The 16,775-nt window shown below is 34.2% G+C and overlaps 1 protein-coding gene across 1 annotated transcript; it reads right to left on the bottom strand.

The window, feature by feature from the left end:
- Positions 1–7,732: 7,732 nt before the first annotated feature.
- Positions 7,733–15,768, bottom strand: LOC108338118 (uncharacterized). Its single transcript, XM_017574836.2, has 4 exons — positions 14,695–15,768; positions 14,476–14,613; positions 8,239–8,478; positions 7,733–8,118 (listed from the first exon to the last, which is right to left on the bottom strand). The coding sequence occupies exons 1-4, from the start codon at positions 15,583–15,585 to the stop codon at positions 8,029–8,031; spliced, it is 1,359 nt and encodes a 452-aa protein (XP_017430325.1). The 5' UTR covers positions 15,586–15,768; the 3' UTR covers positions 7,733–8,028.
- Positions 15,769–16,775: the final 1,007 nt, after the last annotated feature.

The following is a 16,775-nucleotide window of genomic DNA, read 5'->3' as shown; positions in this document are numbered from 1 at the left end:
ATCGGGCTACATTTGTTGGCTTTTTGCATTTCAGGTTTGTTAAAACTGTAAAAATGAATCATTTATTAAAAAAGATAAAGGAGGATGATGTCGGAAAGTTCATTTTTGAACGTCATTTGACTCATTTGACGTTGAAAATGGGTCATTTATAACATCAATTAACATCCAAAAAGACCAATTCTAATGTTAAATGAGTTAAATGACGTTCAAAATGCACTTTCAGACATCAAATGACCCCCACAAACTTTGGCGCTCAATGACAAGGACGTCTAAAAATACTTGTTTCGCAACGTCAATCAACGTCCTTCTTTTCTGCTTCTGACATTAATTAACGTGCTATGACGCCAATATTTTCCTCGATGCCAAAGATCGAAAATAACATACGTTAAAGTCCATTTTTATACTAGTAATTAAGGTCAACAAACAATTCAAATCAATGCATCACAAAGGTTAATCATATAAGATCTTAGTTAAATCAATCCCAGCATGCACTGGTGCAACGAAGGGATATTACCTCGATTGTTTTGGGTTTATGACAATGATTTTGCAACCGAGATATATTCAGGCGAGGTAAAAAGACATAACTTTTTGCCTCGGTTCACAAAACCCGAAGCAATAAAGCAAATAAAAAAAATAAAAATAGGGTCTGTTGCCTCGGTTCTAGTTTGAACCGAGGTCGTAGACCCTTAAAATTAATTAATTAAAGGGTCTATAGCCTCGGTTGGATCTAGAACCAAAGTAATAGACCCTTTTTTGCCTTAGTTTTTAGTAGAATCGCGGTATAAAGTATTCTTTCTAAGAAAAATTATCGTTTCTGTATCACATAAACCATATGACAAAATCCTAGAAACACAAACAAACGCAGAAAACATTGTTTTCTATTTATCTGGATTTTGTTTTTGTTTTTTTTTCAAACTTTAAAAAAAATTAAAATAGTTACATTTTGAAATTTGAGTTAAAAATTTTGTGAGGTGATTTCATGATTTTTTGGTTCTTCATACAAATTTTCATTTCATTTAGAGTTTGTTTGAGCATACTCTCAGTTTTACCTATACCTATGTTTTGATGTGTATGGTGTATGAAGAACAATCAACCAAACAAAAACATGAAAAACCTAAAATGAAACTAATCTTGAAGGTGAGTTTGGGGCTGAAACAAAACAAAATGAACATCCCAAAGCGTATATTCGAAGAGCTGAAGAACACCTATGCACAACATCAATCGGTCAAAATGAAAGAAAATCATACTTAAGCACTTAATCAACGTAAAATGAAAGAAAAAAATGCAAGAAAAGTTGGAAAGGATGGTTGCGAAAATGGAAGAACAAAGAGCAGCGGCATAACACCACAAACAGAAAAAATCTTGTATGAAAATGTCGTTGTTCGCGAAATTTAACCCTAAACACATGTTATTACCTCAATTATTTTTTGAACCGAGGCAATAAGGGTCTATGGCTTCAGTTCTATAAAGAACCGTTGCGTAAACCCTCTCATAAAAAGAAAAAAAAATTCCAATTATTTTATGTCGCGGGTTTAGGCATCGGTTCTTTTTTGAACCGAGATATATACGTTTGCGATAATTACAAAAATATCATTGTGCAAATTTTTACTTCGGTTACAACTAAATCGGTGTCAAATGCGCGTGTTAAAATCTTTTTTTTAATGATTGTAGATTGGTCTTAACACAATTAAAGTCAATTTGAATTAAAGTCAATTAAATCATTGAAGACTAATTTTAGCATAACTAAGGTAAGATAAATCAATTTCAACATGAGTAAAGCTGATCTTAGAACAATTAGGGTCAATTAAATCAATCTAAATACGGATGGACGGATGCTACCTAAGCACAACTAAGGTTAGCAAAATATGAAATCGACCCCAACAAAACTAGAGGTTGGCCTTAGCACAACTAAAAGTTACTAAAATATGAAATCAACCTTAACATGGTTGGAGGCTAATCTTAGCACAAACTAAAGTTACTAAAATATGAAATCAACCCTATAGCACAATAAATTTTCAAATTTTGGTGGAAGTTTTCAGATGATGTTTTTTTGTTAAGTCTTTTCATCTTATTTGACTCAAGATTAGGGAAACAGGGATAGTGTCATGATAAAACATATTTAAAATCCAATTAAAGGTCATGTATATTTTTGATTAATCTAACCAACACTATTCATAATTTAAGTCTTATTAAAGTTTGAAGTAATTAAATTGTACTAAACCAAATTGTATATCACCTTTAACGTGACCTATATTAATCTCGACACAAATTCATACTAAATTTAAAAAATATTTCATTATTAAAAGATAAAGGGTTTAACAAAATAAAAGAAAAAGTTTATCTTTTAATACTCCTAGTTTTTTGCCCCGCGAGTTTTTTCTAACACTGTAAGTTTTTAGTCTCATGATTGTTTTCTGTACTCCAAGTTTTTAGTATCGAAAGTTTGTTTTCTAGCACTTCATATTACATAAATAGTCTCAGAAGTTTCTAAAGAAATTTTTCCTATAAATAAAGGTGATGCACACTTAGAACGAGAATTCGAATCTATATGTAAAGATATAGAATCGAAAAATTTATGACATATAAAAAAGTAATATCAAACTTTGTCCTAATTTATGATATATTAGTGATTGTCATAAAATTTCAAAAAGAAATGCTTATTTAGAGTATCCAACACTAATACAAATTCATTGTTTTATTTGAAAGGAAAAAATTTAACTAAAATTAAAAATAAGTTTACAAGGACCTTAAATTTGCACATATTTATACGTTTGGTGAACAAAATTATCACTTACCTTAAAATTAATTTATGTCTTGTTATAGCAACTCGTGGGTTGAAACTAAAAAAGCAACCATTATTTTAAGTGTAATAAACATTAACAGCTTGCACTCTAGATGACAGCGCACGTGTGAAGGGAAATACTGTCGTCAAATCCGTACGAACCCTTTTCCTTCTTCTTAGCTTCGTTCTCCACTTGTGACACGCTTTGAAGGAACACAGAATATGCATCAAATTTCAAGTAATCTCACATGCCCAATTTTAAAGTTCAACTACAAAAGAAAATCAACGTACAAATAATTTTTAATTTGGTGGCATCTAGGGTACGGTCTTTGACATGCCATTTAATAATTATTTCTCACAAATAATTTAGTTTATGATATTTGTGATTAATTAAACACGTAATATGTGTTTCTAAAGTAAGAAAAATATGCGTTGATGAAAGTTAGGAGGAAACTTCATTAGGGTTTAGCCATGTGTGGAATTTGCCTTTCTTCAATGGCTACCTACCATGCATGTGAAGCTCTCAACATCGTCAAGGTGAAAATTCTCTATTAGACTAACATTGGGTTTAGTTGAAATCTTTAAACTTTAAAACGTGGAAGATTATGTTCCTTTTTAGATGTTTAAAAATTAATGGAATCTTTTTCTTTTATTTATCGAATTGGGTTCTTATTTTCATAAGTAAAATAACTGAAAAGGTGACATTTTTCCTCGGAGGAGAAAACCTCATTTGGCACATTTCATAAATTAATTAAAAAGTAACATTCTTATTTCCATAAAAGATGAACTAAAAAAAGAACTTATTCTTCGGGATTATTGAAAACTGACATTATCATGTTTGTAAAGATTAGAAATATAATTAATCTTATGCACCGACCAATGACAAACTATTTTTAATGGAAAACATAACAGAGCAACCATAGCATACTTTCAAACCATTAACATTTGTGGTACACGAAAGTTTAGGATGAATTGGATCTTAAACAGTTTATTTAAAATTAAAAAAAAGTGTTTATAAAGGGACTTATACATTGTTCATTAATAAAGTTCTCACATTGAAGATTTAAAGTCATGTCTTTTTACACGTTAAATTATTGAAATTGTCGAATATATAGTCTTAATTATCCATGAGTTAGGATCAAATGACCTACATATACTATATGGGTTAATGATCAAAAAATTCTTTCGATTTTATTTTATTGTTTAAAGTCTTTTTGAAAATAAAATATTTGTTACAAGTTTTCCGATATTCTTTGTATTGAAAATATATTCTCTATGATAATCATTATTTATATTTGTTTTCATAAAATTTCTTTGTGATTTTTTTTAAAATCAGAAGTGATTTAAAATACTTGTTTGTTTAACTTATGAGAGTTAAAAGATATAAATAGTTAGACTATTTGATACCAAGAGTGATAATACTCATTATAAACAATGATTTGTTAAACTCGTTTTTTTTAAATTAGTAGAATCCCTTAAGAGTGCATAAAGAAGAACTAGACGTAGTTCATTTTGGAGTGAACCAGTATAAAAACAATTTTCTTTCTTGTTATTATTTTAAAGATTTTCTAAACGTTTCTTAAAATCATTAAGTGTTCAATACTATTTGCAGACCATCTAATCCTTACAAATAGCATTTAGAACTAAATTACAAAAGAAAAAAATAAAATTTATTCAAAGCCCCCTTCTAGAGTTTGCCTATGATTTCATATGGTATTAGGTTTCAAATAAGAGGAACCAATGACCTAGAAGAGGAACGAAGCCATCCTTGTGGTTCATGATAATGTCATCTGCAAACATCAACAAACCTTATTTTGGAGCAGAGGAAAGGGAAATTAGATGCTTGCTTGTGAGAAGAGAGGGAATGGGAAATCTAAAATGAGTTTGGGAGAAGAAAGGAAAGGAGAAATCTAAAATGTGTTGCGAGGAGGGAAGAAAAAATTTGAAATTGTTTTTGTGTAAAAACGTAGATTGAAAATGTGAAAAGAGAAATATAAATTTCACCTTAATATTGGCTTAGCTGACATTATTTGAAATAAAATATTATTTTTATAGTGTCCATTGACGGACATAAATTTTTCTTTATTTTTTCTTTGCGCTCATTAATGTCTGCACAGTGTTAGTGTAGTTCATGTTACACCTTACATCCCTTTAGTATCGTCCTAGTGTCAGTTTGACAAACTCTAGTAGTATCACACTTTTGATCATTAATATTTATTAGAAGCTAATTTTCATCATTCTTGTATTAGTTGGAGGAGACTAAATCAAAATTATTATGAGGAAGAACAAGTTAAAAATGTTATAGTAAAAGTTTTTTAAATGTTCTAGTTAAAAACATTCTTTTGATGGGATATTTTAAAAATAATTATAACATGTGCACGGACTCTCTCATGACAAGTTCTATGGAACATACGCGAACAATAATAACCCATTTTTAACTTGCCATGGAACATCTATCTTTTAATTTAATGATTAATAAGCGAAATTAAAAGTCCTTAATCATTCGTTTCAACTCTCCAAAAAGTCTAAAACCGGTCAATTTTCTTCCAACAAAAAGGCAACACATTCCTCGATTCCTTGTGTTTGAAAAACGATCACACGACAAAAGCTACAATACCAAAAAGGCAATAAATAGTTAATCTCCCATCACATTCCAAACCTTAAATCGACACACTCACAAATTTCATGTACCAAACAAAAGATTGTGATGCTGAAAGCAAACCTAAACTTTATTTTGTGTGCTTCTTTCCTTCACGTCGTGTCCACTACATTACCAAAACAATAGAAAACGTGTACCCATTATTATTATTATCATCATCATGCTGCCGAACTCCTTGACCATAGAATGTTAATGCATGGTAGTGCCATTTTCATAATGAAAGAAAATAAAAAAAAAGGGTTTTTGATGGCACTTTCTCTTTCCTAACTGGCCCGTACCGACTAAGAGACCTTCCGTACTCAGAAAAAACCCTAGAAAACGACAAGCAAATAAATTGTGGGGTCCAATGGATTGGATTGCATGCATACATTGATTGCCCTAGAAGTGACCTCACATAAGAACCATGCATGCATTTGGGAGTTGAGAGTTAATGGAAAAGTGTCTGGTGTCATCTCGTTCATATAAACTAAACAAATGATGATAAGGTGTAACAATGGTGAAGATGTTGAAATTGTGATGGGCAAGATGAGGTATGGGAGAAAGTACACTCAATGATTTTATATTTGGAAGGTTGTTGGGTCAGGGGAATGAAGGCAAAATCCATGTGGGGAGGTGTTGAATTCATGAAATAATATATATTTTCTTAGAAGTTATAATATATGATGAGTGTATTATTAAATATCAAATTCCCTGTTTTGCTACAGGGAAAGGATATAGAGTGAAACTTCCAAGAAAACATTGTAGTAGCAGTGGGTAGTGTCAAATCAACTACCATATCCATAGTGATAGCCAGTGTTTGATAGCTGTTTTTTAGATCATGCAATAATATATGTCTTATGGGGTCACCATCACCAACTTCATCTTCAATCTTCAATCTTCAATCTTCATCCACTAGGATTAAGTCACCTTCGTATGCTACTTCGTACTACACCACATGATCCATTTTTTTTAAATCATATCATCATCTTATGGTATAAATAGTCAAACAAAGAGTAAATCAGAAAACGGTTAATAGTTATTTTTATTAACGAAATTAAGAGTGAAAACATTTTTTTTCTCAAACTACACGACCTGAACAAGTTAACCTTTTAGCTTTAAGATGGATTTGTAATTTTTGTTCATACATGTGTAAATAATGAATAAGGACTTTCCCTAAGTTTCTTCCTTTTCCATATTCTATTTTTCTTTTCCTTTTTCTTGAAATAATAGTGAGTATAGATATACAAGGATGAAAAGACAAGATGATGCAAAGACATGATTTAATTCGAACTACCATCATAGATGCTATTTTAGCAAAAAAAAAATGAAAAACAAATCCTGCACAGACAAGACCCATTTCTTCTTTTGACATTTTTCTGGTGAACTATCGTTACTATCACTGTTTGAGCTTAAAATAGTCCCAGTTGAGTTCTACTTTTAGCTATAAACAGAAAATGATTGAACACGACAAAAACAAAAATGGGATAACGAATTTTGATGGGAAAGATACGATTTAATTAAATTTAAGGTTGTTCAATTGGAGTCTTGCTGATATGGGGAAGGGGGATGGATTCAAGAATATGATAAGTAATTTGGTCGATGAGATGGTGGGGACTGATCATGCTCTGCAACAGTACAACATACAATTGTTTTGAACTTGTAGACAATGCTTTGTAATTGTTTAACATGAGGGATGATGGTCTCTGGGATGAAAGAGAGGACTAGAAGAGGAAAATACATCCTTAACCTAATATGAGAAATGAGTAACCATTGGATATGATACATATGAATATTCTGTATGACAAGTAGATTAACTCTAGGAGGACTAGTTGGTTTTTAAGAACTAGTCTAAAATAACCAAATTCCAAACTCTCAATCATCAAAATGACTATTTACTCGATGTTGAAGAGGTAAGTCTAGAAGCGCAAAATCACTTATATGTTTGCTAGTAACTCCTTTACATAAAATTTAAATACCAAACTTATTTTAAACTAAAATAAACGGTAGCTATAATTTTTAATTAAAAATTTGTGGATATTGATACATAACTAAATAATTGAATCAAAATAGGGTGAGTCGAAGAATAATTCAAACTTGTTCGCAAAATCTAATTTCTTAAACTCAGCCCTTACAAAAGTCACTTTGAACCAATTCAGATTAATGGAACATAAAGGGTCATGAAGACCTTTTCAACCATATATCGCTGTAGCAAAATGCATTACTTCTGAAGATTTTATATACCATTGAAGGATGAAGTTCATGGACAAATGTAGTGAGTTAGGCTCAGTCGTTGGCCATGATAGACAATCATATATGATTAGACATCTAGATCAATTAAACTTCATAGAAAAACCTTCGTGGCCATTACAATTCATAAGAGTACAATAATAAATATGTGCCATCCCTAGTCCCCACCATGAGTGAAGTGATAACAGAACCTCTCTTTTTCTTTTTTCCTTTTGGAAGCTACCATATATGAATGTTTTTACACCATTTATTATTTGGGGGAGGGAGGTATCCAATGACTCAGATTATCCCCACAAAGGTTAGACATGGTTTTCCTATTGAGATAAGAAACTCAGTTCCGTCCATAATCAATTGGCGGCATCTAATGTGAAGCTTCGGTAAATGTACTTAAGGAACTTATAAGAGACTCGTACACTTGTATTCCCTTCATGAACACGGTATCTTTTAAGTGCTGCAAATGAAAGTAACAGGAATTAAAATATACACACACACACACACACTAGAGTAACAGGCTTCATTGGAATGAAATGAGAAATGCAGAACAATGAAGAATTGAAAGAATTATTTAAACCTCGTTGTGATCATGAAGCAAGATGGGAGTATTTTTCATTGGGGAGAAACCGAGTACAGGAATTCCTTTCTGTCTGAGGTATCTTGCATCAGTTGTGGATGCAAGAATTTCAGGACTTGAGAGTTTTTCTCCAATAGATGTGATAGCTTGCTTGAAAACTGACCACCATGGATTGGAATCATTAGTTGCAGTCATTATCGGGCGTCCCATGTAGTCTCTGATGGGTCCTTTCTCAGTAATCTTCAAAATTTGGTTGCAAAAAAACAAGACACATAAATCAGTCAGGAAATTAATGGCAAAGAAATGGTTTTATGTTTCAACAACCGAGCAACAAATGGCAATATAAAGGAATAGAATAAGACCACGTAGCATAAAGAAAAAGCTTACAAGCTCTTGTACTATTCATGGTGTTCATTCAATGTCAAACGGCAATACAGAGTGCCTAAAGCAAGAAAATCCTCTAGTAGGACAGAGGAAACGTGATGACAACAATTCTAAAGTTGAGACAGCTTAGTGTGTTTTAATACTTGTATAGTATTCATAACAACATTGCAATTTGCAGTTTTCTGGAATAACTTGAACCTCATTTTCATTTATGCGGGTTCATCTATTCAATGGCTTTGACAAATATTATTCTAATATAACATGTTCATGGACAGTTTTATTACCAGGAGATTTATTAGGGGCTAAGTGTTAGGATCCATTTGCAGGGCTTGGACTCTCCACTATAATACCTAGCTTTTTGATAAAGCATGAGGTTAACAAGGCGTTGGATTCTCAGACCACAGTGGCTAGCTCTAGTAGTATGGTTCTCCCAACATTTTTATCAATTGGCGTAAGATTTTTGCACAAAGTGTGTTAATTGTAAACAAGCAATGTCAACAGTGGAATTCTCACTCGAGACTAGTCAAACGGTTAGCACAAAGGCAACTTAGGCTGCAACCAAGAGGTGGGACTATAAGACCCAATTGCAATGTGGGACTTCAACCCTACATAAGAAGTCCGTGAGTGGGATTTTGCCCTGGAAAATAGCTAGCTTTTATGGAACTTATTAAGAAATAGACTTCAAATCTAACTCAATCCTACAAAAACGACTTGTAAGATGAGATTTGCATCTACTTATATATTATAAACTTGTCTTATCTTTTGTTGATATGAGATTCCATCACATCTTGTCATATCGAGGTATATAAATCTCGAGTATGAGACTAGACATCAATGGATTGTCCAATAACGGTCGGATAACGGAGAAACAATATATCCAACAAACAAAATATTTTCGCTATGATAGACTCTAACCCATGATTCTAATACCATGTTAAGAAGTGGACTTTAAGTTAAACTTAACCTTACAAAACTAGCTTATAAGATGAGGTTTGCACCCACTTATACACCATAAATTCGCCTTATCTCTAATTCCAACAAAAGTCACGGTTCTTATCATCAAGTTTTATAGTTGAACCCAAATGAAAATAAAAAGTCTACCCGAGAATACCATATATCTAATAGAAACAAGGCCCCTTGTCTATACTTTGTTTCCACTCATCAAGTATGGTTAGTGCCCTTGACCCTATCTTATGAGGGACCCTTGTAGTCTTTAGGACTTCTATGGTATGGCAAACATTATCCCAGAAATCGATTATTTCAAGCATTGAATAGAATTCCATTGGCACAAAAGCTCCAAATATCTTTCATATCTACAATATCCCTTTGCATTGCATAAAGGGTCTTCAAGATAATGTATTGACTTCCTTGTTAGCCTATCTTGTGACCTTTCGAATGCAAAACACAGTTCTTAATCACTAATGTTCATCTTTCAGTACATGTATTATCTTCCTTTCTTTACCCGGGAGAAGCATAAAAACAGGAGTGAATTCTAGTATATGAACCAATGAAACCTTCCGTTCAATAATCACTAGAGACCAACTTTTGAGCCTTAGATTTTTCTAAGCTGACCTCTTCATATATAATAGCTTTAAAAAATGAAGAGTTAAAATTGAAAAAATTATATTTATATTATGAAATTATTTGGCAATTTTGTCATTTTATGACTTATGAAAGAGTTTTGACACTGTTATTTTCTATCTTGTGTTTTATATACGTTTAAATCTAACTACTTATTATTAGTACATGTTGAAGTTAATGCATAGCAATCAATAGGTATCTGTTGTAATTAGAGAAACTATCTATAGTATCTTCTTAATTAGAAAAAATATTAGAAAAAATATCTATAGAATCTTCCTCATTAGAGAAAAATATTTGTAGGATCTTCTAGATTATTTTTCAGTATATTATTTCCTTATTTCCTTTTTTTAGATGATTAGATTGCTACAAATAGAGGTAAGGAGAATGTAATTGATATGAATGAAAATAATAAAGTCACTCTCTCTTTCAAGTTCCAAGATAGTGAACTTTATTATGTATACCATCCATCACACCTACCTATAAAGTTCAGTACCGTAAACACTGGTATGGGGAATGGCCCATACACAATGCCTTCAAATGACGAAGGGAGGAAGGTACCATTTTCTAATGAGACGAATGTAAGTGTCATCAACACTAACTCCGAAAGAAGGTAAGTGTAATTTTACTTTTTAAGGATTGAAATTTACATCTATAGTTTTACCTCAGAAAATTTCCTCTCACCACAATATTTGTGTAGAAGTTATAAGGATTAGAAGATTTGAAGTAAACAATGTTATAACTCTTTTTACAGAGTTTGTTATTTTGTATGTTGAGTCTGTTTTCTAAAAGCAGAACTCCTTTGTAAGGGATTATATATATAACCCTTGCTTCTCTCAAGTGAGTAATGAAAAATATTGATTTTGTCCTCTAAAGCTGTGAGTGTTTACCTGGTTGAAGTCAAAGTTTGACAATTGGTATAAGTTAGCCAGCAACAACGACCAGCAAGGAGCTTGAAAACCGCATGGATTCTTTGGTGAAAACTATGGTGGATTCTCAAGAATTAACCTAGAAAACTTTACAGACATTATAACATCGATTGAGGGGCAAGTCTCATCTATGGCAGCATTGAATTCTGACCGGCAAATTTCACCTATGCCCATAGTTTCTCAAGATTAGCCGCAATTTCCATCTTTTGATGGAACCAATTTCCGTGATTGGCAAGCAAAAGTGGAACAATTTTTTGAGCTGGAGGGCACACCTGTTAGTCAACGTGGTTGGTTACTGCTTCTTTCTATGGACAAGGCATTCTCATGGAAACGTCATTACATTCAAACAAGTGATTCAAAGACTAAAACATGGATTCAAATCCTGCAACACATTGGCAATAGATTTGATGAAGAGGCATTTGATGATCGAGCAGCAGAGCTCGGCTGAAATAGGGAAGGTCGTTAATTGATTACTTGAAAATTTTTGATAATCTTTTGGCTAGAGTCACAATTACTGAAGAAATAGCATTAAGTTTTTTCTTTTCATGATTAAATTTGGAACTGGAAAATTTTGTTCGTGTGCATAGACCAACTATTATTTAAGCAAGTATGTCTAGCAAGACTACACGATGAGGTGCTGCAAGAAATTACAAAGAGAAACAATGGGAATGACATTTCATCATGGAAGCACAATTCCAATATTCAAGACCATGGTCTACTCCTCTTCAAACAATCACACACCGCCAATTACTACACTGAAGCAAAATCCTACAGCTACGCCTTTGAAATCAGCTTCTGTTGCTGATTATCAGTCTCCATCTGCAGGATCAGTTTCCAGAAAAGAGGTTGGGGAAATAACTTCTAAAGGATTATGCCGATTGTGTGGACAAAAATGGGATTAGAATCATAGGGTTAAGTGTAAAGTTTGGGGGAAATTGAATGCAATTTTCTTGGCCCAAGACTACATGAATGATAATGGTAGTAACTCTGATGCTGATAATGAGCAAGATAATGAAGCGATACGACAGATTCTTGATCTGGTAAATGATTCTCTAGTTCACATTTCTTGAAATGCTTTACAAGGACTAGCTAGCGGGAACACTTTGCAACTGATTGGTTTGATCAAGGAACAAGAGGTTCCTTTTTTAATGGATATCGGAAGTAATCATAATTTTATCAGTGAAAAATGGATGAAACTATTGGGGCTAAAAACCACTTTCATTAGAGATTTTTTTGTTACAGTGGCTTCTGATAAACGTCTGAGAATTACAAGAATAAGCCCTCAAGCGACATCGAAATTCAGTAACCACTTGTTCTAGGCTGATTTTCTTGTCCTGCCAAGTAGTCATTTTGGGTTAATTTTGAGAATGCAATAGTTTAAGACACTAGGCATAATTTCGTGGAATTGTGCTAAATTAACTGAGTTTTCAGCATCAGGGAGAGATGATTACATTACAGGTGAGCAGAATATAAATGACAGTTTTCAGATTTCAGGAAATCTAAGGGTAGCGCAAGGGAAAACTATGTTATTGGTAAGCTGCAGATTGATTCCTGGCCTCAGCAACGCAGCAAATCTCTGAATTAACTCCACCACAGAAAGTACAATTGGATACCTTATTACAGCAGTTCCAGAGTGTGTTCCAAGAACCTACTCAATTACCACCTCCAAGAAGGTATGACCAGACCATCAGATTATCTTAACAAGCACTATTCCATTTTTGTTTAAAACCTTACGGGTATCATATTCAAAAAGAAGAAATAGAGAGACAAATACAAGCTTTATTGTCCACGGGGTTTATCAGAGAAAGTTCAAGTTATTATGCCTTTTGGTTAAAAAGAAAGATGGATCATGGAGAAGTACGGATTTCAGAAAGCTTAATGCTCTCACTGATAACAATAAATTTTCCATACCTTTAATTAAAGACCTTTTGGATGAATTGCATGGTGCTAGACATTTTAAAGTTGGATTTAAGTCGTGAATATAATCAAGTGCAGATACATGAAGACATTTATTAAACAACTTTTCAAACACAATGGATTGTATGAATGGATGGTTTTACCTTTCGTACTCAGCAACACAGCTGCAACTTCCGAGAATCTAACGAATGTATATTTCGACCACAATTGAGACATTTCATTTTAGTCTGTTTTGATGATATAGTGGTTTACACTAAGAAACGGGGGCATTATAGTAGGTGTTTGCACATGACTTTAACTATCTTGAAGAACAATTTGTTGGTTCCTAATCAAAAGAAATCCAGTTTCTCTAAGTCACAGTGGGTCATCAGATTTCGGTGACAGGGGCCCAAACCTGATCCAGGTAAAATTGAAGCAGTCCAATAGTGGCCTCAGCCAACTAGTTTGAAGGAACTTAGAGTGTTTTACGGATTATCAGGGTACTATAGAAGATTTATACAGGGGGATGGGAAGATAGCAGCACTTCATTTATTTGGACTATTGCTAGAAACGAATCATTTTTCAAGTTAAAACAGGCTTTATCACAACACTTGTTTTGATTCTGCCAGATTCCTCGCAGCCCTTTGCTATAGAGATGGATGCTTCTGGTATTGATATTGGTGCAGTTTTAACGCATATATAAGCAAGGCTATGGGACCAAGGTATCAGGGTACTTTAGCAACAATCCTAATGTCGACACCTCAGTTAATTACTAAAGCAAAAGACTATTGGAAGGCAGATCACAAATTGCAGAAGATTGTAGACACCATCCACATGACACAACAACCAATTTACTTTTGATGGTGAAGTCCTCAGAAGGAAACACAAACTGGTGGTAGATAATAATGCGGAATTGAAGTCTAAAATTATTGAACAATTTCACGACTCAGCTTTTGGGGTCACTCAGGGTATGAGTTAACTTACAGAAGAATTAAAGAGCAATTCTATTGGAAAGGTATGCAGAAGGAACTAAAAAGGTGGGCACAACATTGTCATATATGTCAGCAAAATAAACCCTTAGATTACCTGCTGGTATTTTACAACCTTTACCTATTCCTGATCGAGCATGAAAATCTATATATTTGGGTTCTATTACCGGTCTTCCTAGATCTAATTCTATGACTGCTATTTTTGTTATCATTGATTGATTAACTAAGTATACTCATTTTTTTTCCTTTATCTCACCCTTCTGAACCTGCAAAAGTTGCAAAATCTTTATGGATAATGTTGTCAAATTGCATGGATGGCCTACGGAAATAATTTCAGATATTCAATCTTTATGAGTCAGTTCTGGAACGAATCCTAGTGAATCGAATTTCAAATCAAAAGCCAATTTTCTTCGCCACGTTCCAAAAGCTAAATAAGATTTTTTTTTCTTTAAAAATTTCACCTCATACGACATATTTCTAACAGCCGGCGCCCATTCCTTTGCAATTCTCCTCCTCATCTCGTCCGGGTCAGTCGTAGGCGTCAGCCTTAGATCAAAACCAGCCTCCGCCTCCGAAGGTTGCACATTCATCGCAAACTCCTGCACAAAAGCACATCATTCATTCTAAAACAACGTTCAATCAAATCAAAACCAAGCCAGACCATGCAATCCCAAACTCACGTCATCAGAAGTAACACCAGCCTTAACATAAACTGGATTCACCGACACAACCTCGCCGTTCAACGCTTTCCCAGCCTTAACCACGTCAAACTGGCTCTCCCGGAACCTACTCACAGCCTCCATACTCTCCATCAGATTCTCCATCGCACTCCCATCGTACATCCTCGCCCCGTGCCCGGGCATTCCCTTGGCCCGGATTATCACGTTCCACGGAACCCTGTCCGCGTAGAAAACCCTAAATTCGTCGCCAGGCGAGGCCTGCCCCTCGTCGAGCGCGAAACCAACGTTGAGGCGGAGGAAGTCATCGGACTCGACGAACTTGGCGGCGCCGTTTAAGCCGCCTATCTCCTCGTCGGGGACGAGGGAGATGTGGACGGAGCGGAGGGGAGAGAAGGCGTGGGCCTTGAGGTTGCGGATGGCCTCAAGGTACTGGACGGCGATGCATTTGTCGTCCTGGGCGCCGCGGGCGAAAATTTTGCCGTCGGATGTGCGGTGGGCGGAGAATGGTGGGTGGAGCCACTTGGAGGGCTCGGCGGGGACGGAGTCGAGGTGGGAGTTGAGGAGGATCGAGGGGAGGGAGGGGTTTGAGCCGGGCCAGGTGAGGAGGAGGAGGGGCTTGCCGGGGGTGAACTCGAAGGTCTTGGAGGTAAGGCCCAAGGAATGGGCTTGGGCTTTGAGGAAGGAGACTGCGGAGTAGTAGTCAGGGGCGGGGTGGGCCGTGTTGATGCGGAGGTAGTGCTGGAAGCGCGTGATGGGAGTGTCTTCTTCTTGTTCTTGTTGGTGACTTGGGGTTGCGGTTGCCGTGTGGAGGAGCGAGGAGAAGAGGAGTATTAAATGGAAGAGTGCGAAAGGCTGAATGCTACTCTGAAAGTGTGGAGTAGCCATTGACATGGGACAAAGCAAGTCAACTCAGTTCCGCTTACACACTGGAGGATTTAAAACCAGGTAAAGAACATCAGCCTTGTATCAGTTGCCAGTAGGTTGAACTTTCTTTCAACTCCCTCAAAAAAGTGATGAGAAGGATTGTTATGGTTGCGTTTTCGATTGCTAGAGCAGGGTCGATAATAAATTTGCCACTAATTATCATTTGTTAGTCTTTTACTCCATTTGATACAGGTTACAATATTTTTTTTTATGGTCTGCAAAGTTGTGAAATCATGTGGGATAAGGAATCTGGCTTAATTTCTTTAGTTCGATTACTGTGATTTCGCATTTCTTGATCATTGTAATATATATTTAGTTGTGTTATATATATATATATATATATATATATATATATATATATATATATATATATATATATATATATATATATATTGAAATAAATATATTTTTAATTATATGTGAAATTAAAATTTATTTATGTTTTAAATTTTGATATATTTTAGTTTTAAATTTTAAAATAAATAAATATTTTAATTTAATGATTTTTTTTTTGTGTTAAATGATGTTTTATGTTAATATTTAAGTTATTTATATAATATCATGTTTAACTTAAATGTCAACTTTAAACATTAATTAACACTTAAAAACATTAACATTATTGTTAAAATTCTTTTTTGTCTCAATAAAATTAATAAAATCATAAATCTTCTAATGTAGTATAGGATAACCGATGGTGTCAGTCCAAGGAATTGGTACATATTAAGCTCTAGTTTGTATATTTAACCAACATACAATGGGGGAAATTAAAAAATGAAATAAATGAATGAAACTATCAAGATGAATCTAAATGTACGCACTGAAAAATATAAGATGCAAAAGGTAAAGCTTAAATGCCTATAATAGTGTACTCTAAGATGCAATGCATATGCATGTATAGGGACATACTTTTTATTGGCACCAGAATATATAACTCTGTAAAATCTATTTTTTTTAATGGAATGCTAATGCAGATGCAAGGATGGAAGAATGCTGCAAAAGGCCTATAAACACCTAAATGACAGCACAAAAATAACGTGGTAGCCAATTGATAAAGCAACTGAACTGCTTTTATTCACTGCCTAATTTGACTACTTCACTAATGCGGAAAAAGGAAAAGAACTAAAATCCCTAATTGGACGAGCCAACAATATGCATTA

The sequence above is a fragment of the Vigna angularis genome, chromosome 7, assembly GCF_016808095.1.
Source record: "Vigna angularis cultivar LongXiaoDou No.4 chromosome 7, ASM1680809v1, whole genome shotgun sequence".
Lineage (NCBI taxonomy): Eukaryota > Viridiplantae > Streptophyta > Magnoliopsida > Fabales > Fabaceae > Vigna > Vigna angularis.
This window is presented reverse-complemented; position numbering and strand designations above follow the sequence as displayed.

Bases quoted from the DNA above. Each gene is read 5' to 3' on its own strand.
- LOC108338118 (XM_017574836.2), bottom strand. From the start codon at position 15,585: ATGTCAATGGCTACTCCACACTTTCAGAGTAGCATTCAGCCTTTCGCA. The intron at 8,479-14,475 runs GTGAAATTTTTA...CAAATTTTGAAG, and splicing joins TTAGAAATATGTCGTATGAG to ATTACTGAGAAAGGACCCAT. The intron at 8,119-8,238 runs GTTTAAATAATT...TTTCATTTGCAG, and splicing joins TGCTTCATGATCACAACGAG to CACTTAAAAGATACCGTGTT.